Source organism: Jaculus jaculus, chromosome 9 (genome assembly GCF_020740685.1).
Source record: "Jaculus jaculus isolate mJacJac1 chromosome 9, mJacJac1.mat.Y.cur, whole genome shotgun sequence".
In the NCBI taxonomy this organism is placed as follows: domain Eukaryota; kingdom Metazoa; phylum Chordata; class Mammalia; order Rodentia; family Dipodidae; genus Jaculus; species Jaculus jaculus.
In genome coordinates this window covers 26,402,717-26,427,846 of record NC_059110.1, presented here as the reverse complement: position 1 = coordinate 26,427,846, position 25,130 = coordinate 26,402,717, and the positions used below count along the sequence as shown (strand labels likewise).

Genomic DNA, 25,130 nt, shown 5'->3' with positions numbered 1-25,130 from the left:
AGGCTGACCTGGAACTCACTATGTAGTCTCAGGGTGGCCTCGAACTCACGATGATCCACTGACCTCTGCCTCCCGAGTGCTGGGATTAAAGGTTTGTGCCATCACGCCTGGCTTCATGCACTTTTTTTTAGATAAGCCCAACAGACTGGCCTTTTTTTTTTTTTTTAAGAGAAGGGGAGAGAGAGAGAGAGAGAGAGAGAGAATTGGCACACCAGGACCTCGCCACTTGTGCATCTGGCTCACATGGGTCCTAGAGAGTGTAACAAGAGTCCCTAGACTTCGCAGGCAAGTGCCTTAACTGCTAAGCCATCTCTCCAGCCCTCAACCACTTTTTAAATATATAAAGCCATGTACCACGGCAGCCACCACACCCTGCCTCTATTTTTTTTTAATGATCATTCATTAGTACTTAACAATAAGACACTAACCTAAAAGAGCACAAAGAGCTCAGCTCCTTTGTAAACTAGAGCCCCTCATGCTAGACTGCAGGCTCTTTAGAGGACTTTATGAGTGCCTTTTAAAACTGAGGCTTGCCCAGCGTGGTGGTGCATGCCTTTAGTCCCAGCACTTGGGAGGCAGAGGGAGGAGGATCACCGTGAGTTCGAGGCCACCCTGAGACTACATAGTGAAGTCCAGGTCAGACTGGGCTTGAGCAAGACCCTACCTCAAATAAACAAATAAAGAAATAAAAATAAAACTGAGGCTGATCTGGGTGTGGTGGGGCATACTTTTTATCCTAGCAGGTTGAAGTAAGAGGATCTTTGTGAGTATGAAGCCAGCTGGGGCTACTGAGGGAGTTTGACGTCAGCCTGGACTACAGCGAGACTCTGGCCCAAACAAGCCACAGTAGACCGAGGCTGAGGATGTAATTCACTGGCGAAAGCTCTAATCCAGCATATGCACTCCTCTTCCATATGGTCTCATGGTGTCCCTTACCATGGCCCAGCCAATGTCTTCTATTTCACATCTGACCTACTCATTTTGCCAATCACACCTGACTGCAGGGCGCTGTCATGGCAGATTGACTTCTATTGCAGACCTGAGTGAAATAACATGTGTCATTTCTCCAACAACCATTCACCTGGAAGTCCCCTGCTCCGTGTGCACTGCGAACATCAGGATAGCCAGAAGGGATCGGCCATTGACGTCGCAGATGAAGAAGATACTACATAAAACATGTTTTATTTCTTTTAACTCTTCAAGAGCTAGTTAAAAACCAACTGTAAACTGTATTTCTGACCCCAACAGGGAAGGCTATAGATAAAAAAAGAGGTTTTCCTTCACAGCACCCTGGGGTGCACATGTTGGGGTAACTGCTGCCCTGAGGAACATTAATAGCCAGTCATTGTCCTTGTGCCTGGCTGGGGCTCAGTCTGAGATGCCAACCAGTGGACCAAAGGGGTTCTTGTCGGGTTCTTTAGAGCCACGGAAGTGACAAAATAGTCATTTTAGACAAATACCATACTAGCCTTCATGAAATATCTCAGATGTTCAGGAAGGTTAAATCACATGGACAGGAAAACAAACGTATTTTGAACAGTTTCCACACTATCTTGTCCACATTTGAATTACTTTAGTAATAAAAAACTGATTTTAAAGAACATAAAATAGAAAATGTATCTGAATGAGAGGAAACCATAGATCTAAACTTTGGTTTTTGAATATGTATAAGTGCTGTATAATTTAACTACTTAAAAGGTACAACTGAGATACTCTTTCCAAATAAAGTAAGGATCTGGCTATGAAAAGAACATGAAAAGCTTATGTTGAAAGGAAATAGAATTAGACTTGTACAGAAGGCCTCTTATACACTCCACATAAAGATGTACTAGAGCTTCCCTCACTCCCTTCCCTCTTTTTTTCTCTTCTTCCCTTCCTTCCTGTTGTCATCTAGTTTCTTTTTCCTGTTTGTGTCTTCAGTGTTGACAAAAGCCTAAAGCCTCGTCAAGTCTGCAAGTTGAGAAGAATTGAGCATTCATGTAACTGTTGCTGTACTTGGGGACAAAAATAACATGCTCGTAAATAATTTTTTTTTAATTATTTATTTATTTATTTGAGAGCGACAGACACAGAGAGAAAGACAGATAGAGGGAGAGAGAGAGAATGGGCGCGCCAGGGCTTCCAGCCTCTGCAAACGAACTCCAGACGCGTGCGCCTCCTTGTGCATCTGGCTAACGTGGGACCTGGAGAACCGAGCCTCGAACCGGGGTCCTTAGGCTTCACAGGCAAGTGCTTAACCACTAAGCCATCTCTCCAGCCCCGTAAATAATTTTTTTAAGCTTGGATGAAAGCCAGGCATGCCTTTAATCCTAGCACTCGGGAGGCAGTGTGGTGGTTGGTGCCTTTAATCCCAGCACTTTGGAAATTAAGGCAGGAGGATAATTATGAGTAAAAGGCAAGCCTCAGCTATAACGTGAGTTTCAGATCAGCCTGAGCTAGAATGAGACCCTGTCCTCCCTACACAAAAAAATAAGGTTTTGGGGCTGGAGAAGATGGCTTAGTGGTCAAGGCATTTGCCCGCAAAGCCAAAGGACCTGGTTCAGTTCCCCAGAACCTACTTAAGCCAGATGCACAAGGGGCCACATGCATCTGAAGTTCGTTTGCAGTGGCTGGAGGCCCTATTGCACCCATTCTCTCTCTCTACCTCTTTCTGTCTCATAAATAAATAAATAAGGCTTGACTGGACTCCAAAGGGTATGTGAAGAACATAAAATGTATGTGATAGGCATTGAGGAAGATCAAGAAGGCCACATAGGTGAAATGGCCATGGAAAGAGAGAGAGGGAGAGAGAGAGAGAGAGAGAGAGAGAGAGAGAGAGAGAGAGAGTGTGTGTGTGTGTGTGGACACCCATGCATGATGTGTCTTGAAAGGTAGTGTGTATGGAGGCTCTTATAAAATGGTAAGAGTGAGGGGCTGGAGAGATTGCTTAATGGTTACCTATGGACCCAGGTTCAATTCCCCAGTAACTACATAAGCCAGATGCACAAGGTGGCACATGCATTTGCAGTTCATGTGCAGTGGCTAGAGACCCTGGTATGCCTATTATTTCTCTCTTTCTTCCCAGCCGTATCACAAATAAATAAAATAATTTTTTTAAATGGTAAGAGTGAGGTAGATGCAATGAAGCCTGTAGATTTAGGATCACAAAGAGAGGATAGATGTACCTTTTCCTTTGGAAAGCCTCTTGATTCCCTCACAGCATAGAACTGAACACTCCTATTGATTCCTACGAGCCTGCATTTCACTTGTGACTCTGTGAGTATACAAAGTCTGGGGTCGATAGAAGGTGGTTAGAGGGTACTATGTGAGGAAGGTCTCTTCCTGCAAAGCTCTTTCTTTCTCCTTAGCACCATACCCATTTGTAAACTCATTCTTATTCTTTCTGGTTCCCTCCCACCTGCCTTTCCATTCCTTTACTCATAGAAACGTAGCTCGCCCATCTCCTCCTCACCCGTCAATACTGTCTTCAAGTGTCTGCCGCACAGAGGATGACATTTGCTCTCAGCAAACAAAAGATGTCTCATGAAAAGATCCACCCTCTCTAGATGGATTGTAAGTACCTCGTTTTTATTACCGAGACACGCCAAAATGTTGTCGACCTTCATATCTGTAGGCCTGCTGGGTAAAGATTCTAAGCACGGTCTTGTACTCTCAGCGGCTCATGCTCAGCTCTCAGAGAAAAGGTGACGGAAACGTTTCTGATGCCTCTGGGATGCAGTGAGATCTGAGACAGCGCATCCCTGCCCGTCATTCTCATTTGGTGCACCGTCGTTGCTGGAAATGTGGCATTATCCTTCATTGTCTAACGTTAGTCCCAACCTCACGGCTGAGGAGGGACCTGCTGCCAGGCACCTGGCCACTTCACAGAGGCTGCTCCATGACCGCTGGCTCTGCTCTAAGCAGCACACAGCTGCCTTCCTTCCTTCCTAGCTGAAGCCTGAAGGAAAGGAATATTACCTTTACAGCATCAGCCCCAGAGAACATTACGTCTACATCTCTTTCCCTTCAAGCCAAATATTGTTTTTATTGAAGTTAGTTAGAAATCTATGAACTTGTATTGGACACCAGATGTATGAATTATTTTATGTCTAGAATGTCCTTTTCTTTTTTTAAGAAGAAAAATTATTTTTTTTTTTTTTTGAGGTAGGGTCTTGCTCTCATCCAGGCTGACCTGGAATTCACTATGTAGTCTCAGGGTGGCCTCGAACTCCCAGAAATCCTCTTTGCTCTGCCTCCAGAGTGCTGAGATTAAAGGCGTGTGTCACCATGCCTGGCTTTAAGAATTTTTTTAAAAAAATCTATTTATTTGAAAGAGACCGACTGAGAAAGATGCAGATAAAAGAGAGAGAATGGGCATGCCAGATGTATGTACCATTTTGTGCATCTAGTTGTCATCAGGCCTTTGCAAGCAAGCGCCTTTAAGTGCTGAGCCATCTCTCCACTTCCTAGAATGTCCTTTTCTTTGTCTATAGCCATTCCACCCTGCACGTGTCTAACCTTGGAAACTAAGCAGTGTTGGGCTTGCTTGGTGCTTGGATGGGAGAATGTCCCTTTCTGTGTTTTGCTCTTATTTTATCTTTTTTTTTTTCAAGGTAGGGTTTCACTCTAGTCCAGGCTGACCTGGAATTAACTATGTAGTCTCAGGGTGGCTTTGAACTCATGGAGGTCCTCCTACCTCTGCCTCCTGAGTGCTGGGATTAAAGGCATGCACCACCATGCCTGGCTTGCTCATTTTTTAAAAAATGTTAAGTAATATCTGATCATATATATACATACATATATATATATATACACACACACACACACACACACATATATATGTTTTTGAAATAGTGTCTCACTCTAGCCCAGGCTGACATAAAACTCACTCTGTAGCTCTAGGCTGGGATAATACTTATGGAGGCCTTCCTACCTCGGCCTCCCAGGTGGTAGGATTAAATTGCACGCTAGCATTCCCGGCTCTGATCATGTCATTGGAGGCCTAAGAACTCCTGATCCAATCCTCCAGATACCACACACCTATAGCCAGATACTAGTGATGCAAGCATGCAATGTCATGCATGCCCACAAGGGGGCACATGCGTCTGGAGTTGGTTCCCAGTGGCTGAAGGGCCCCGGCCTACCCATTTTCTCTGTCTCTCTCTCTGCCTCTTTCTGACCGTCTCTTTCTCTGTGTCTGTCTGCGTGTCTGTCTGTCTGTCTGTTTCTCTCTCTCAAAAAACATAAAAAGAAACTAAAATTAATTTCCAAAGTATATCTACTGTCTTCTGGTCCTTAGATTTCAGAAAAATGTGCTTTAAACTTGATAGAACTCTAAACCCCCCACTGATTCTTTGGACACCCATTCCTCAGGTATCCAGACTCTAGTTTCTTAATTTATTATTCATTGTATTAAATATTAAGTGTGAACTGGGATATGTAAGGAGCCTATCTTTTCTTTGGAAAGTAAGAACCTTTCAATTAAAGGCCTGCTTTGCATTTTTAAAAAAATATGAACATTACTTTTTAAACCATATTCTATCCATAATATATATGTGCATACTATGAATTATACACTTAGAACAAAACCTGCATATTTTCTTTGGAAATTGACTAGAAGTTTCCAGAATCCCTCCCCAGAGATAGCTCTGCTCCAGCCATGAATAATACAACTGCAGGCATGTCCTGTCTGCCATCTGAGCACTGGAAACATGTTTCTGCTATGTACCTACCACACAGTGGCGGGATGATCTGTGCAGGCTCACCCCTGCAAACTCGCCTTTTCTCAAGGGCTTTTAGTGACAAGGCATCAGCGTCCACTGAGATATGACCGAAGAAACAGGTGGCTTTGCTACATTTGCTATGAACATACTATTGAGGATTGTCTTCTGTCCCTCATTAAAGCGTTGCCTTAGGGTGACCCCTGAAGGATCTTGTCTGCTTGTTGTGTTTTGCCTCATGTCAGATACATGGTGTCCCCCAAGCAGTTGATGTGTGGCATGTGTGATTGGGTAACTGATGATGTTTTTCCCTTTTTCAGAAATTGACAAGAGACTGACAGACACATTCCTGATGGATCCAAGCAGGTTTGTGCATGCTGTTAGTGTATTTCCTTTATGTTGCCAGGCCTGTCTCTTGTGAGATCCTATTATTGGCATATCTTTCTTATTTCCAGTGGGCTTCATTTTCTCAGTGTGTACTGTTTATTCCTTTTTAAAAGCCCCTTTGAAGGCCTGAGCACAAGATCTCCCCCCCTCACAACACACACACACAGACACACAGACAGACACACACACACACACACACACACACACACACACACACGGCTGTGTAGCTCCTTGAGGATGGACTGTGGCTGTGTACCTCCTTACAGTTATATCTTGCACACATACATGATGTAACAGACAGCTTCAGGTTCACTGAGATGAACTTCCAGACCAGGCACAGTTATGGAGGAAGGGATATTTGTTGAAGCTTACAGATCCAGGGGAAGTTCCATAAATGGCAGAAGAAGCTGGCCTGCCTTCACAAGACCAAGCAGTGAGAGAAGCACAAGCTAAAAGCCAAAAGCCACACAACATAGCACACATCAGGAACTCCAGCTAGGCACACTTTGCATATCCTTAAATGGAAATCTGAAACCCACCACCACACCTTAAGATTGGCCCAGTGACACTGCCTCCAGCCAGGTGGCTGCAGATGCAAATACAAACTAATAAGACACTGAATATATTGAGGGTCATCTATTGAAACCATACATAATAAACATTTTTGAGAGTAAGAGAAGTAAATTTGTATTTTACAACAGGAAAGAATCATCTGGTGATTGGGGCAATGCTAGTTTCCTCTTCCATGGTTGCTGCAGTCAGCTTCACAGGGGAGCAACTTGTGGGAGAAAAGGCTTTATTTTGGCCTATGGGCAAGGGGAAGCTCCTTGATGACAGGGGAAAATGATGGCATGAGCAGAGGGTGGGCATCACCCCCTGGACAACATCAGATGGACAACAGTAACAGGAGAGTGTGCCAAACACTGGCAAGGGGAAGCTGGCTCTAACACCCATAAGCCCACCCCTAACAATACACTGCCTCCAGGAGGCATTAATTCCCAAATTGCCACCAGCTGGGAACCTAGCCTACAGAAGTTTATGGGGGACACCTGAATCAAACCACCACAATGGTAAAACAAAAAAGACAGGAAGTTGTAAACCCACTGCCATCCATACACAAGAAGACAGGAGTTTCTGGTTATGTGTACCAAGGATGAACAGATGAACTCAATACAGAGTTCTTTATTTTTGAATGTATTGATGCTATATCCTGACATTTTAAGGGCATTATCTGATCCTCCTGCTAGAACCTCCTGGGTGCTGGGAATAGGGAATGCACCACCACTCCCAGCTACTTTTATGGCTTATAGTACAAGGATAATGAAAGACACTTATTATTCATTTATCATAGAGTCTTGCATGTAATTACTACTAGACAAATATATGTTGAGTTAAGTCTACCTCTCTAGATAGTAGGTTTGGAAATGAAGCCATCTGGAACGTCTGGCAAGAAAGGTTTGACACCTCTTTTCCCTCAGTCTGAACTCTGCCCCCCCCCCCAAAAAAAATGTCTTAGGAAGCCACTGAGCTCAGGATTGTTAGTTTAACCTAGAGTGGTACAGTATAATTCCAGTCAACTTTTTTCTATTACCTCTGTACCTATCAAGTTGATACTGAATGTGTTGTCAGACTGTCCTTCCAAATATGAGTTTCATCATTTCTCAGATTCATTTCTCATAGTTTTACAAATCTATTTCAAACTTTGCCTTTCATAGTCTCCTCTGTCTAGGCTCCCAGTTTTGCACATCAGAGTATGCTCTGTCGCAACCTTAGCCTTCAGCATGGGGATTGGTTTTGACTGTCCCTTTAAGATAACTGAATCTGTGTGTAACAGGAAGTTGGGTGTGTTTTGTTCTTAGTTAAGACTAAAGTAGGCTGCAAACAATTTAGCCTTGACCTACAATCGATACTTCTTTTTAAAAAGTATTTAAATGGTAGCAGTTAAAAAATAGAAAGTTAGCATACACCTTTAATCTCAGCACTTGGGAGGCAGAGGTTCGAGGCCACTCTGAGACTACATTGTGAATTCCAGGTCAGCGTGGGCTAGAGTGAGAACCTACCCCAGAAAACCAAAAGAAAAGAGAGAGGGAGAGAGAGAGAGAGAGAGAGAGAGTCGCCTGGGCATGGTGACACACAATCCCAGCACTCAGGAGGCTGAGGTAGGAGGGTCACTGTGAGTTTGAGTCCAACTTGAGTCTAATTCAATTCCAGGTCAGCCTGGAATTGAGATGAGACACTACCTGGAATTGAGATGAGACACTACCTCAAAACAAAACAAAACAAAACAAAACAAAACAAAACAAAACAAAACAAAACAAAACAAAACAAAAACAAGGAGCAGCAACAACAAAAAACCCACCAAACAAGAAAGTTAAATAGCATTCACAGTTGAAAGCAAGACAGGAAATGGTAACTGATAGCCAGCACAGATTTTATATGCCCCAGGGAATAATAATAGCTATCATTTATTGAGCTTACTATGTGCTAAGCACTAAACCAACATTACTTATCAGACATGGCCCAGACTGTAATGGTACCACTTGCAAGTCCAAGGCAGGAAAGTTGTGAGTCTGAGGCCAGCTTTGGCTACACAGTGAGATCCTGTCTCAAAACAAATCAAGACAAAACAACAACAACAAAATAACCATAAGTTATCAATAAAAAATATATAAAAACAGAATAACATCATCATCATCAATAATAACAATGAACCATTGCTTATCTGTACTCTAAAATAGATATCACTATCATTCCCATTTCTGAAATATCTTGCCAGAATCACCCAACTGGTAAACTGAGACTACAGCCCAGGAAGTCGGGCTCCGCTCATGGCCTCTTAACCACAAGACTAATATCGCGATGGAACCTAAAATCAGTGTCCACCTGGAAGCCTAGAAGTGGTTGCCCTGGGAAATAACTGAAAGCATCTGAGTTTATGTACAAGAAGGAATTTCCTCTAGTTGGAATGAAACCCATTTTTTTTTTTTTCTGAATAAAAACATGCTCTAAGCCGGGCGTGGTGGTGCATACCTTTAATCCCAGCACTTGGGAGGCAGAGGTAGGAGGATCGTCGAGATTTCGAGGCCACCCTGAGACTACATAGTGAATAGTGAATTCCAGGTCAGCCTGAGCCAGAGTGAGACCCTACCTCAAAAAACCAAACCAAAACAAAACAAAACAAAAAATATGCTCTAGCTGGAGCCCAAACATGACAAAGGCCATGCCTTGTCACCTTTGACAGACGCCTTCAGTCGTTGTTCAGTTGTTCTATTTCACAGAGAAAACCCACAGGTTAATCAGGGCAATGTTTTATGCCCAAGCGAAATTATTCCCTTCCACACCACACGTTTGAGAGGGCTGTAGTGTGGTAGAATTAGTTGGGAGTGGAGCCCACGCTGTGATCTTCTTAGGATCCTCTTGACTAAGCAAACTTGAAAATTTTATTGACTTATTTATTTATTTTTCTTAGAGAAAAAGTACGTGTGTGTGAGAGGGGCAGGGAGAGAAAGAGAGAGAGAGAGAGAGAGAGAGAGAGAGAGAGAGAGAGAGAAAGAGAATAGGTACTTAGGCACTCCAGGGCCTCTAGCCACTGCAACTAAACTCCAGATGCATGTGACACCTTGTGCATCTGGCTTTATGTGGGTACTGAGGAATTGAACCAGGCTCTTTAGGTTTTGCAGGCAAGTACCACTGAGGCATCTCTCCATACCCCCAAACTTGAAGATTTTAATGTCACAAAAAGTGGCCCAATCTAGAAAGACCGCAGACCCAATGTTTCAGCATTTAAAGAAGTTTCCAGTAGAAATGTTACAATGATATGTAAGTAGCCAACTCTGACCAGGGGCTCAGCAGAATTCAGAAAATGCCCATGCCTGAAGTTTCAGCCGTAAAGAGATAACACAGATGGGTTGTTCCATCTGAGGCCTGGTCCAGGGTAATACTCTTTGGCAGGCTCATGACAGCCAGTTGTCCAATCTGTGTCCAACCTGTTCTCAATGGTGCCCTCATGTTGTTAAACAAGAACTGGTCAGTATAAGAACATCCGTACCATATTCACTGGCATGCTCTTGATCAGGGACCTTTGGTATGCTTAACAACAGCACGACAAAAGCTACAATGGTCGTTGCTGAAAACAACAGCTATTTATTATTTCTCACAATTGGGCAGTCTGCTCTGTGTGGTCCGCCCGTGGAGACTCATACAACTCTGTTCACCTAGATCAGAACTTCTCAGCCTGGGCACTGATTTTGGGGCTGGTTCTTTTCTTGCTATAAAGGCTGTCCATTGCAACACAGGAAGTTTAACAGGCCTCCCTTCCACTGGGCTTGGCTGAGGCTGCAACATCACAGATGACTTCCCATCTTCCAGGTGTTTGGGATTTTCTTCTTCTCCTCCTCCTTCTTTATCTCCCCCACTTCCTCTTTTTTAAAAATTTATTTATTTATTTGAAAGTGACAGAGAGAGAGAGAAAGAGGCAGACAGAGAGAGAGAGTGGGCGTGCCAGGGCTTCCAGCCACTGCAAATGAACTCCAGACGTGTGTGCCCCCTTGTGCATCTGGCTAACGTGGGTCCTGGGAAGTCAAGCCTCGAACTGGAGTCCTTAGGCTTCACAGGCAAGTACTTAACCGCTAAGCCATCTCTCCAGCCTGCCCTCTTCCTCTTTCTCTTCCTCCTCCTTTTTTTTTTTTTTTTTTTTTTTTTTTTTGTTGTTTGTTTGTTTTTTGAGGCAGGGTCTCACTCTAGTCCAGGCTGACCTGGAACTCACTCTGTAGTCCCAGGCTGGCATTGAACTCAGCAATCGTCCTACCCCTGCCTTCCAAGTGCTGGGATTAAAGGCAAGCGCCACCACATTTGAGGGTTAGGATTCTTGACTAAAGAAAAAAATTAGTTAGGCTTACACATGTGTAATCTCAGCACTCATGAGGCTAAGGAAAGAGGATTATGAGTTTGAGGCCAGCCTGCATTATATAGTGATGGACTAGGTCTCAAAAACCAAACAAGAGGAGGAGGAAGACCTCTTTAGGGAGGAGACTCCTGAAATGCGGTTGAGTAAGGGGAAGAGATTGGGCTCAACTCCAGATATGATAAGAAAATGTGGGACATCCTCATTAAGAAGTAGGGTTAAGGTCAGAGGGAAGAAAATTTCCAAGAGAAAACATCAAGGCTAGGATATTCAGGTTAAACTGACCTGACAGGATTCTTGATTCTTGCTGATGGCAGGATATGGTGAGCTGATATCAAAGATAGAAGATGTTTTGTGAAACCACCTAGTCAATTTCTTGAAATCATTTAAGCAAACCAAGGACAGGTAAAACATTTAGGGCTAGTCACAAGGGAATTCGAAAGAGTCTGACTGAAGCTCGGGCAAGGTAAGAGTCTTTCCCACATCTGTGTGCACACTCCTCACCTCAGAGGACTCATGTTTTGGGTTTTGTTTTTACAGCATGGTGATAGTCTCTTATCAGAGCAACAGCAAACGCTAGGGCCTGAAACTTGGAAATGGCACTCCCAGTGCCTTTTGATCTGGTCAAAGCAAGTTACAGGCCTAAATCAGATTTTGGGGGGGGGGGGGCGGGGTGGGAATCAATTTAACTCCATGAAGACAGGAGAAGTAACAGTGTCTGACCTTGAACCCATACAGTCAAAATTATATTTGCATTCAAGACCTAGAAGGAATATTTTTCAGGAAGAAAGGAAACCTTGAGAGAGAAATTGATTCAAGATTAATCAAAATTGATTCCAGAGACACACACAGTTCTCATGACTAGTAGCAAGGTGAAACTGGTTATTCATATGATAGCACATGTTTGTTTGACACAACAATCATGACATAATTGAAATTTCTAAAGGTAAAAGCAGTATTACTACTGTCCAAGTGTTGACATTTTTCAGAATTAGAACTTAATGCATTTATATGTTTTTTTGGTTGTTGTTTTTATTTACTTGAGGGTGACAGACGCAGAGAGAAAGATGCAGATAGAGACAGACAGAGAGTGGGCACGCCAGGGCTTCCAGCCACTGCAAACTAACTCCAGACGCATGCGCCCCCTTGTGCATCTGGCTAACGTGGGTCCTGGGGAATCGAGCCTCGAACCGGGGTCCTTAGTCTTCACAGGCAAGCGCTTAACCGCTAAGCCATCTCTCCAGCCTGCATTTGTATCTTTTAAAAATAGTTTTATTCATTTTTATGCAAGGAGATTGAGATGCGAGAGAGACAGTGAGAATGGGCATGTCAGGCCCTCTTGTCACTGCAAACAAATCCTAGGTTCATGTGTGACTTTGTGCATCTGGCTTTATGTGGGTACTGTGGATTGAACCTGGACCATCAGGCACTGCCAGCAAGTGCCTTTAATTGCTGAGCTATCTCTCCAGCCCGCATTTGTTTCTTATAATGGCTGGAATTTATAGTCTTTTATTTCACATGTATGGATGTGTGGTGTGTGCATGTGTATGTATGAGTTCATATGTGTGTGGGTGCACTTGTATGCATGTGTGTTTGTGCGCATGCACTTGTGGAAGCCAGATGCTGGTGGCAGGTGTTGTTTTTAATACTTTGCACCTAATTTTATTGAAACAAGATCTCTCTCATGGATCCCAGGACTCACCAGTTCAGTTAGGTTAGCGAGCCAACAAGTCCTGGGGATTTTCATGTTTCTGCCTCCCCAGTGCTGGGATTATAGGTAGGTGCCACCAAGCCTGCTTTTTACACAGGTGATTCAAATTCATGTCCTCGTGCTTGTGTGGCAAGCACTCCACTCACTGGACCATCTTCCCAGTCACCTCGAGTTTACAGAATTTTTAAGATATTTTCCATGAATTTGCCCAGAGCTGGTTATTTTCAAGAGGGATCCAACTTCTGCTTTCCTACTTGCATTTTCACCATCACATAAACTGACTTGAACATCAGTACTAGAAGATACGTGTTCATTCCAAGGCACCGTTTCCCAAAAAGTATTTATCAGCACTTTGGCTCTACAGCATATAAATGGGCATGATATGGAAAGGAATTTATAGATGGTATAAACTTGGAGAGTCTAAGTTGAAACTGAGTGTTTGTCTTCTGCTGGACTTCTCAATGCTCTTACTATGCTAATGTATATTGTGACTCATAAAATCGACAGTTTCTAGACTGATGACTTACTTCATCATAGAAATAGAGACATCTTACATAACTAGTGTTCCCTACAATCCTCTTGGTAGAAATTGTTCCAAATGGAAATGAAGAATGAGGACCTGAGAGAGAATTTTCATCCTGGCAATCAAAATTAATTGCTGCAACAAGCATAGCAATATCCTTGACACTTAAGAAAATGGGATCCTTGAAGTGGACCTTGTGATGCAACAATGTGCTATGCTGATTGTGACAGTTCTAAAAATCAACAGTGCTTTGACTACAAAGACAAAGATCTTTTGTAATAGCTATTGTAACTTCGTGAACTATAATCATCTCAAATCATTGAAGATTGATTAGCTAAAGAAACAATTTAAAAAGAAGTTAGAATAAGACCTTTGCAATTTTCTTTGCTTTTATCTTCTTACATGATAAATTTAAAACCTTGGAAATTAGTGTGGCAGTCAGCTTTCTGTCACTGTGACAAAATACTCAAGAAAATTAATTATAAGGAGGAAAGAGGTATTTTGGCTCTTCTTTTTTCTATTTTTATTTTTATTTTTTATTTTATTTTTATTTATTTATTTATTTGAGAGCAACAGACATAGAGAGAAAGACAGATAGAGGGAGAGAGAGAGAATGGGCACGCCAGGGCTTCCAGCCTCTGCAAACGAACTCTAGACGCGTGCACCCCCTTGTGCATCTGGCTAACGTGGGACCTGGGGAACCGAGCCTTGAACCGGGGTCGTTAGGCTTCACAGTGGGCAAGCGCTTAACCGCTAAGCCATCTCTCCAGCCCCATTTTGGCTCTTCTTTGCAGAGATTTCTCCATTGCGTCACTTGGCTCTGGTTGCTTTGGGGCCCATGTTGAGGCAACACATCACAGTGGGGAGAGTGTGTTGGGATAACATGCTCATCTTATGTGCCTAGGAAGTAAAGGAGAGAGAGAAGAGAGAGAGAGAGAGAGAGAGACAGAGAGAGAGAGAGAGAGAGAGAGAGAGAGAAAGGCTATGATCCTAGTAACACCTTCAAGGATAACCTTAATAACTAACTTTCTTCAAGTAGAGCACACCTCCTAATGTTTCTACCACCTCTCAGTAGAACAAACCTTTAGCACTGGGAGATATTTAAGATCTATAGTATAATAATTACAATTTAGATTATAAGTAGTGTGTTGAGATGAATTCTAGTTATCCACATTCTACAGTATCAAGGTCCTTGTAGAATCTCTTGATGTTGAGCTTGGGCTAACCCTAAACACTTGCTTCTAGAAAGTAAAGTAATACAAGAACACTGGATGATACATCCAAGATGAGGTTATATAAAAGACTAACTTCTGGCCTATTTGACCTCTCCTATTCTCTCTTTGCATTCTTGGACGAAGCCAGATGCCATTCAATCAGTTACCCTATGTCAGTCAGGTGACAAGGAATTGAGAGAAGTCCAGGGCAGAAGATCTTCAACAGGTGAATCTGTCCACAGTTTTGAGAGTGAGGTGGAAAGTGTTCCTTCCCCAGTTGACAAGACTGCAGCTTTTGGATGACCTGGAGTTTAGAGGATCCAGCTAGGCCATCATGCCCTCCTATTCCTAGAAACCATGAGCTAATATAGGCTTGTTGTTTGCAGCCACTGAATTATGGGCTCATTTGTTAAGTGCCAGTAGATAACAATTAGTGCTGTATTGAAACAGGCGTTCAGAGATGGCCATGCCGTGTTGCCTAGGGAAGGACCAGAGCACCTCCTTAAGTCAGTAAGGTAGTATTAGAAAGCTTCTGGTTTAATTGAGAAGAAATACAGACCTTTCAGATGAAATCTAGGTCAGTGATAAGCATCTTTTTTAAAAATGCATGTGTGGGGCTGGAGAGATTGTCTAGTGGTTAAGGCTCTTGCCTGCAAAGCCTAAGGATGCATGTTCTACTCTTCAGATGCCATATAAGCCAGGTGCACAAGGTGATGCACGCGTCTGGAGTTTGACTGCAGTGGCTAGAAGCTCTGGCGTGCCAATTCTCTCTTTCTCTTACACACATAAAAAAAGGCCAGGCTGTTGGGCTTGCCTAAAAAAAAAAAAAAAGCATATGTGTGTCTGTATGTGCATGTATGCAGCATGTTGAGGCCAGAAGAAAACATGTTGGGTGCTATCTCCCAGGAGTGCAAATATGAGTGGTGGCATGTGTTTATACCAGTGATCGGGAGGTGGAGACAGGAGTATCCCTAAGGCTTACTGGTCAGCCCTTCTAGCCTATTTAGTGAGTTCCAGGCCAATGAGAGACCTTGTCTCAAATAATGTTGTTGACATCCACGGAAAGAAACCCAAGGCTGTCCTCTGGCCAACAAAACATGACCCACAGTTTGGAAAGCCATGGGGCAGCCAGGAGGTGAACTCAGGAGTACCTGCACTTAGGGAGAGCGGGGAGGGAAGCCTATCTTGGAAAAGATTGTTTTCAGTCTTGGAGGAAACACCCTGATATTTCCAGTGCCTGTGACTCCGCTGAGGATGAGGTGGGAGACCATCAGGAGCAAAGAAGGAAAAGGAAGTTGCAGTAAAAAGCAGTTCTGGGGTCATGAAGAGTAGAATTCTGACCCTGCTCAATAATTATGGAAATAATGCAAAAAAAATCATAACTACTAGACTTAAGAGACTTTGAGGGCAACTATTTGAGAGAAACATTAACAATGATAATTGACAAGTTCTATGAGGGAGCAAATCTATGTCATTTAGTAGTCAAAATAGTATTTACATTGTTATTTCATTAGTTCTTAAAAATATTTTTATTTATGAGGGGAGTATGAACACAGCATGGCCTCCTGCCAGTGCAAATGTGGGTATTGGGGAATTGAGTCCAGGCATTTGCATCATACAAGCACCTTTAATGGCTAAACAGTCTCTTCAACTTCCATTGATATTTTTAAATTTATTTGCAAGCAGAGAACGACAGGAGAGAGAAAAAGAGAGAGAGAGAGAAGAGAATGGGCGTGCCAGGGTCTACAGCCACTGCAAACAAACTCCAAACACATGTACCACATTGTGTTTCTTGTTTTACATGGGTTCTGGGGAATTGAACCTGAATCATTAGGCTTTGCAGGCAGGTCCCTTAAACACTGAGCCATATCTTCTTCCCTCCTGCTAAGTTTTTGATGAACACAATAGTTATTATTCCTCAGAAAAAACCCTGCAGGCATAGGAGAGGTTGTTTCCAGAAGACACAGAGGCACAGAGGTACAGCATTCAGTTTACATTAACTCAAAGTGACTTCTTTAGTGGCTCGGGCTTTAGCATCTTGTAGCATATGTTTCTGTCGGGAACTAGGTATACGTTACTGTGTGAGGGTTGGAATTCCTTCTGAGCCCCTATACAGTGTTTGAATCGACATTTTTGTTTTGATACTCAGCTTTTTACCTCTTAGTCTGTCTATAAGTGTACTTAGCCCATTATTGTACTATAACCTTAGCCTAAATTGGGCTGATGGCAGACAGGCAAAACCCCTCAAATGAATAAAACTAAAACATGGAAATAAGGAGTCCTTATTCTAACCCAGTCCTGAAGATCCCTCCATCTATTCCTTTTCTTTTCTTTTATTTAATTTTAATTTTAATTTATTTATTTATTTGACAGGAAAAGAGGGAGAGAGAATGGGCATGCCAGGGCCTCTAGCCCCTGTAAAAGAACTCCACCCCCCTTGTGCATCTGGCTAATGTGGGTCCTGAGGAATTGAACCCAGGTCCTTTGGCCTTGCAGGCAAATGCCTTAACTGCTAAGCCATCCCTTCACCCCCGTCTATTGCTTTTCTGAAAGGTGTAAATTGTTACCTCTGAAGACCTTGATGAGATGCTGTTTCTTGTATTTGCAGACAGCTGAGTGCCAGAGTCAGTGATGATCAGAGGTAGGAGACCAAGCACAGAGGGGTCTCACTGTAGCCTAGGCTGACCTAGAATTCACTATGTAGTCTCAGGGTGGCCTTGAACTCACAGAGATCTTGCCTATCTCTGCTTCCCCAGTGCTGGGATAAAAGGTGTGCACTACCACGCCTGGCTTTGTAATGTTTTTTGAAGTGTATTTCAGATCGCTTCAGGGAAGTTGAAGAATGAGAAGCCAGATGAGATGTACAAAGTAGAGCAGCCTCCTCAGTTTTGAGGAGCTTTTAAATATTTCCTTCTGGAAGCATCTAACAGGAGGAGTCTGTCTCATTATCCACCATCTTTTATTCTTTCAGTAGTGATTTCTCTCTCTCTTTCTGACATTGTGGGAAAAAGTATTAAGACAGTAGGATTATCTAGAAGTTTCACACAGAATATGGGAAATAAGGTCCTTTCACTTCACTTACATTTTGTTTTTCACATCTTGATTTTTATGTATTGTCTTTGTAGCACTGAAACAGGAACTACAGCTCCCGCATCCAACTTGACTAAGACTAAAAATAGATTATCAAGGTTGAGTGTGGAAGCAATGGCCCTGCTTCTCCTTCCTCCTTTTCATTTTGTTGTAGTTTGAATGAAAAGAAGGTGGTGCACACAATTAACCAGAACTGCAACTGCCTGGATGTCTGTGTGCTTTGAGCCAGTTATGATATTTTTGTGGGAAAGTGTCCAATTCTTGTTTCAATTCGGTGGAGGTGGGAGGCAGCTGGTGTGAATGTCTGTCTGCAGGGTATGTGCCCACTAACTCGGATCAATATGGCATGCTAGCAATGTGCTTATTCAAGAAAATGATTACCTAAATTTTTTTGTACTCTAGCCTAAAATTTCACAAAAAAGGAACAAGACCAAAATTAATGTCACTAAAATATTTTGAGCTCTCTTAACGACTTCTAGTAAAACATAACAGAAATGAAATTAAGCTAAGACTTAATGGACCACATTTATTTATTTTTTAAAATACTTTTATTTATTTATTTAGTAGAGAGAGAGAGGAAGAATGGGCACACCAGGGCTTCTAGCCACTGCAAATGAACTCCAGACTCACGCGCCACCATGAGGATATGGCTTATGTGGGTTCTGAGGAAATCGAACTTGGGTCCTTCGGCTTCACAGGCAAGCGCCTTAACTGTTAAGCCATCCTTCTAGCCCCACATTTATTCATTAGCTTCTTGCACTACTCTATTGCCTTTCCACTGAAGCCTGCATTTAATTAAGTCCCATTATAATTTCACTTTCTTGATTGATTCCATTCCTTAATCTCCTGGCTCCAAGTGAGCACTAAATAATCTTGCTGCACCTACCCCCACATCTTTTATTTATGTTTTTCAGGTCCTTAATACATACCACATCATGTGGTGTGCACTTTGGTAGGCACAGAGAAGACAATGGATAGGACAGATGGTTTCTGCCATCATATTGGGGCCCAGACAAGAAACGAATGACTGAGTAATTGCGCACGGTGTGTACAAGCTGCTGTGGTGAGGAAGGTAGGGGAGCCCATGGAGACATATCTAGCTGTGGGTTGTCAGAGAAGACTTTGCTGGGTGTTAATGATTCAAAAGAAGATGTAGCCAATCTTCCGGTTTCAGACAATGGAACCAGGAGCCATAGATCATTGTTAGAAAAATTTCAGTGCCAGGCATGGGATACCTTCCAGTGAGTTGTTAGCCAGGGAGGTCCCTGATGCCCCCAAAACATTATAGGCCATTGCTGAGGCCCTTGGTTTCCCACTAGGAATAGATGGCAAGACCCTATTGCTGAAGACTCCACATATTTGGGCTCCAAGGCCACTGAGAAATCCTGCTGGAACTGAGCTGATAACCTCCTCCATGTAGACCAGCTGACAGAAAGCTGAAAGAAGCCATTCTACATATAGTTCAATGGGAGAAAGAGATACCACCAGTGAAGATACTCAGCAGTGGATACTGCAAGCCTTATAATTGGCCAGCCAGGCCAAATGAGCCAATGGGTACAATAGTGGCACATCTGTCATGGTGGAAACCAACTGCCCTCCAATTGGACTGGAGGCCTACTCCATGGGGGGAATACATCCCTGATACTGAAAACTTAAAACAGGGGTAGTCATGAACCCTAGGGGTAAAACATGTGCTGATATCTGGAAAAATGTATATGCTATGCTTATCAAACTGCCCAGTAAGCACTTTTCTTATATTAATGCCACTCTCACTTTGGGTAGAGAATCTTCTCTTTTCAGATGGTAGTGACCTTGGGATGACTCAGAAGGTATCATAGTGCTGGAAAGAGGTGACCGGAATACTGAGTAACATCTCAATCACACCTTCCAAGGATCAGGGTCTAATGGGGAAGAGGTGGTGGAAAGAATTTAAGAGCCAAAGGAAGGGTAGGACTCCTTACAACGTGCTCCCTCCAGACATAAAATGTCCTGGATATCCAACACCTCATAGTGCCTGGCACTACCTACACAAGACCATCATAAGAGGAGGAAAAGATCATGACATCAAAATAAAAGAGAGACTGATTGAGATGGGGAGGGTATATGATGGAGAATGGAATTTCAAAGGGGAAAGTGGGGGGGGGAGGGTATTACCATGGGATTTATTTATTTATTTATTTATTTGAGAGTGACAGACACAGAGAGAAAGACAGAGGGAGAGAGAGGGAATGGGCGCGCCAGGGCTTCCAGCCTCTGCAAACGAACTCCAGATGCGTGCGCCCCTTGTGCATCTGTCTAACGTGGGACCTGGGGAACCGAGACTTGAACCGGGGTCCTTAGGCTTCACAGGCAAGCGCTTAACTGCTAAGCCATCTCTCCAGCCCCCATGGGATATTTTTTATAATCATGGAAAATGTTAATAGAAATTGAGAAAAAAAATGTAGCCATAAGGTACTTTAGGAATAGATATTTTGATCATGCCTGTGGGTTAGACTGCTCTACTCGTGTCTAAGAGTGAGAATGTGTATGTGTTTGCACATGTGTGCTTATGCAGGTATGTGATACAAAAATACAGACAGAAGGGCTGGAGAGATGACTTAATAGTTAAGGTGCTTGTCTACAAAGCCAAAGGACCCAGGTTTGATTCCCTAGGACCCATGTAAACCAGATGCACAAGGCGCAGAATGTGTCTGGTGTTCATTTCCAGCAGCTAGAGGCTCTGGTATGCCAATTCTTTTTCTCTCTATCTACCTCTTTCTCTTTCTTACATAAATACATAAGTAAATAAAATAAAGACACAAAATGCCTATCTATTTACTTGACAATCTATGTAACTAACCCAGGGCCTTCTAAGGGGTCATTTGGCTCCAATATGTACCATATTGAACAAAAAGGTGCATTTTCCTACTACAAAGTCCATCATGCTGCAGAGTATGCAGTATGCCCAGTTGGTCCAGGCTCTGCTCCCCTGAATCCCGACTGGTGAACCTGCAGAGGACCTTCTCAGAATTTCCTTGGCTTTCTCTCTAGGCTTTAGAAAATAGCCATAGTGTCTTGACTGAATAGCACGGTTAGGATTACCTGGTAGGAAGAGGAACTGTAAAACTGTTGACTAAAAGTCGCCTCCTTAATTCATGAACCTGATTTAAATATTCAACAAGTCAGTCTGAACTAGTTGCTGCCTGAAATGCACAAGACAAAATGTCCTGTCTTTGGAGGTTTTAGTTGAGGGAGACAGACAAGAAATAAGCAAGCATATCTTCTGCCAAGATAATTAGAGCTAGCTAAGAGAAATACACTGAGAGCTTTTCTGGGAAGGTGACTCAGTGGAAGGAAGACATGTAGGTATACAGGGTGATACCAGAGGGATGGGAGGAATCTGGCCAAGGTCAAAGGAAGAATAGAGTTGTGGAAAAGGAGAGTGCTTGACACTCTTGCAGGGGTCCTCGGCCCTCAAATGGACACAGGTGTCACCTTCTAATCTCCTCATGTGCTCATTCTCTTTCAAGACATGGCTGTCTTACCCACAGACCTGGGTTCCTCAGACTGAGCCTTTTGGCAACATGAAGTCAGATGCCTACATGGTGGGTCTTGTTGAAATAAACAGGTCACGTGTAGTAAGTCCCCACGTGGTGGCTCTTGTCTGAACAACAGGTCACATGTAGTAGGGCCCGCGTGGTGGCTCTCCTCTGAGCAACAGGTCACATGTAGTAGGTCCCGCATGGTGGGTCTTGTCTGAGCAACAGGTCATGTGTAGTAGGTCCCCGTGTGGTGGCTCTTGACTGAACAACAGGTCACATGTAGTAGGGCCCGCATGGTGGCTCTTGTCTGAGCAACAGGTCACATGTAGTAGGTCCCCGTGTGGTGGCTCTTGACTGAACAACAGGTCACATGTAGTAGGGCCCGCATGGTGGCTCTTGTCTGAGCAACAGGTCACATGTAGTAGGTCCCCGTGTGGTGGCTCTTGTCTGAACAACAGGTCACATGTAGTAGGTCCCCGTGTGGTGGCTCTTGTCTGAACAACAGGTCACATGTAGTAGTCCCCGCAGGGTGGGTCTCCTCTGAGCAACAGGTCACATGTAGTAGGTCCCGCATGGTGGGTCTTGTCTGAGCAACAGGTCACATGTAGTAGTCCCCGCAGGGTGGGTCTTGTCTGAGCAACAGGTCACATGTAGTAGTCCCCGCAGGGTAGGTCTCATCTGAGCAACAGGTCACGTGTAGTAGGTCCCCGTGTGGTGGCTCTTCTCTGAGCAACAGGTCACATGTAGTGGGCCCCGCAGGGTGGGTCTTTTTAAAATTAACCACAAACTGAGGGGAATCGACCTCAGTTTGGATCATTATCCCAAATCCCTTTGTTTTGCGTTCCTGCTCTGGTCACCTGCCTGTTTTTCCAGGCCCTGGAGACCCACGTTTCCTTCCCCATCGGGGAATCTCTGTGGGAAATGCTCGCGCCTGCGCAGACTGGGAGCGCGAGGGCGAGGCTGGCGGGAGCGCCGTGGTGACGTCACCGGAGGGCGGGCGCGGCGGGGGGGGAGGGGGAAGGGGGCAGAGCGTGACATCACGCGGGGGACCCGGGGCGGGCCGTGAAGTCAGCGCGTGGGCGTGGCCAGCCCGACTGTCCCCGCCCCCAGGCCCATGCCGTCACGCGCGGGGGGCGGGGCCCGAGCTTGTCGGCGCAGCCGAATCAAAACAAGCCCGAGACCCGCCTTGTCCCTGGCGCCCCGGGCCCCGGAGCCTCGGGTGGCCGCGCGCCGGCTCCAGGCTGCCGGGGAAGACGGTGGCGGCGGCGGCGGGGATGGCGCGGCGCGGGTCGCGCGGCTCGACGGGCTCCTGAGGACGAGGACGAGGAGGAGCGGCCGTCCGGAGCCGAGCGTGTACCGCGGGGTGGCCGCCTCCGGGCCCGCGCGGCGCCCGCCACCGAGCGACATGCCCAACCCCAAGAGCAGCAAAGGCGGCCGTAAGAACAAGCGCGCCAACAGCAGCGGCGACGAGCAGGAAAATGGAGCCGGGGCCCTGGCGGCGGCGGCGGCGGGCGGAGGAGCGGCCCTGGCGGCGGGCGCCGGAGGAGCAGGCGGAGGAGCGGCGGCGGCCCTGGCGGCGGCCGGCGCCGGAGGAGGAGGAGGAGGAGCGGCGGCGGCTCCCGGCTCGGCGGGCTCCGGGCCAGCGGTGGGCTCCGGAGGTTCGGGCACGGGCGCCGCCAACGCCGTCCACGCCGCGGGCGACGCCAAGAACGGTAAGACGGCCGCGGCGGGCCGGGCCGGGCCGGGCCGGGCGCCAACTTCCTCCTCCCCGGGAGCCCCGGGACGGCGCGGGCCCGCGCGTGCACGATGCGAGTCAGGAAGTGCTCGCACCCCAGCCCGCCCAGGGGTGTCCCCCACGTCCTGGGGCGCTGGGGGCTGCGAGCCGGGGGAGGAAGGGAGAAGGAAGGACAGAAACAAGAAGAAAGAAAGAAAAGAGAGAAAGAGCGAGCTGCTCCGAGTGAGTGCAGAAGAATGAGCCCGTTGAAAACTTGGGCACCAAGGTCCATTCTTATCCTGGGCTCCCTCCAACCCACTGCCTCTTTGCCCACCCCATCCTCCGCCCCAGAGATGCCACCACGATGCCCTGCAAACGGCCCCCGGCTCGCTGTCTTGATGCCACAGGTGCAGAGGCCCTAGACTCTTGCACCAAGGCAGGCGTGTGTGCAAGGGTGTCACGGGTGCGCTGTCATTCTGGAGGCTCAGGGAGGGAGGGAGGGAGGGAGAAAGGGAGGAAGAGAAGCTGAACTTGACTTCCGTTGCCTGTCCAGAGTTCAGCAGCAGCAGCAGCAGCAGCAATCGTCCTCTGTATAATTCTGTTGCACATTTTTTTAGGAAGAAGCCTAGTCAGGCTTTGGGAAAAGGGACACCGCACGGGACAGTGAGAACGTGACATGATTTTCTGCCCTCGCCACCAGAGACATGGTTTGTGTAAAGTGACAGGGTGCTAGGCACTTATTTAGACAAATTTTCTCGAATTCCTCTGGTCCCGGCAGTTTTCCCCCTCCAGGGAAGAGAATATATAGATCTGTTTTAACGAAAGCGGATGAGAATAGATATACCTGGTTTTGAACACACAGCTTTCAGCATCTGAAGCCATCGGTATGTAGGTAATGTCTCTTTTTAAACATGTTACAGTACTTACAAAGAACCCCACAGTGCTCCCCGACACCGGAGATTCCCTGTAGCCCATTAGAAATAGAACTGTAGGCCGCCTCTCACTGGCTGTGTCGGGGGCAGTTCTGAAATCGAAAGATTTATTTTCAGGAGCAAACTTAATTCCGTTTGTGCATATTTCATAATACTTTTGGCCAGCTTATGCATGTTCTTATTTTCCCAGCCCACTTTAACTTTCATTTTGATAGTGGTGGGGTATAGAGGAAGGCACTTTGACTCTGGGTGAGGTACCTCCTAGCCCAGCCACTTTGAGCTTTGTCATCTTTGGATGGCCACTTTTTCTGAGCCTCATTTTCCTCATGTGTAATATTGAAGGGGAAAAAATAAAAACACTATTTCCTCATGGAGTTATTGTGAGGATCAGAGTTCTCTTGGAAGTCCTCAGTTATTGTTATTTGACAAGCTTATGTTAACATTAGTAAAGTTCCTCACAGAAAATACATGATCAATGGATACCAGCCATTATTTACTTATTCAAAAACATTAGCCACTTAGAATGTTTTAAGTACTCTGTGTAAATGGGAGCTATGGTGGTCATCAAGTAGGGGCATCTTGGCCCTCATACAGTGTATCCCTTTCTGGTTGACCGTATGGTTTTCTTTCCTTTTTCATTTCCTCTCCTGCTTTGTTTGTCTTGTCTTTTTGCCTAAGGTGGACCCTTCAAGTTGGCTATTCTTTTTCTAGCTCTGAAATATCTAAACACTTTAAATTGGCGTGAGAGTGTTTTCTTAGGCAGGTGGTACCTCTCCTAGGATGAAAACATTAAACCAGTTGTGATGCTCCCATTATTATTTTTGAAATGGTAAATTCAGATGGACTTAGCAGTAGTGTCTATACTTTTGTAAAGGTATGCGTTTCTATTAGGTGCTTGTTTTATTGAACACATGGAGAAAAAGAAGACCCAAACATTGCCATAATCAGGGTCGCAGTAGCGGCGGCGCACTTCAAGAGCAGCGAGCTGAGTTTGATGGTGCTCAGTTGTTGGCAGTGTGATGGCTTGCTATTTGTCAGTGATTCCATCTAATTTGGAGAATTCATTCTAATTTGACAGTGATAACTGAACGTGGGTGTTGAGGCTGGTGTGTAAAAATCAGTGAATAAGGACATTGCAAATTCTTCTAAAAATATAATGTAGATGTTCTTAGACAGGTGGCATTGGTGAATTTGCACAAGAGGGGCAATAGACATAAGTAAACTCATGAGAATAAACAAAGGCTCAATTTTTAAATTAAAATAATATTAAGTGGTCCATTTAGCATTTTTAAGTATGTTTCAGGTTTTAAACTGTAGCACTAGATTTTGTGATTAGGAGTATTATCAATCAAAACATCCAAGAACTTAGTAAATTTATACTCTGTTAAGCTTTTATTATTTTTTTAAATTTTAAGACAGTGCTATGTAGTTCATAT

The 25,130-nt window shown here is 44.8% G+C and overlaps 1 protein-coding gene across 1 annotated transcript in view; it reads left to right on the top strand.

The window, feature by feature from the left end:
- Window positions 1-22,426: 22,426 nt before the first annotated feature.
- The window catches only part of Heca (hdc homolog, cell cycle regulator), a 46,797-nt gene continuing 44,093 nt past the window's right edge, over window positions 22,427-25,130 (top strand). The window contains exon 1 of the mRNA XM_045158562.1: window positions 22,427-22,760. Coding sequence (XP_045014497.1) covers window positions 22,454-22,760 — 307 coding nt within the window. The 5' untranslated portion in view covers window positions 22,427-22,453. The remainder of the gene's footprint in view (window positions 22,761-25,130) is intronic.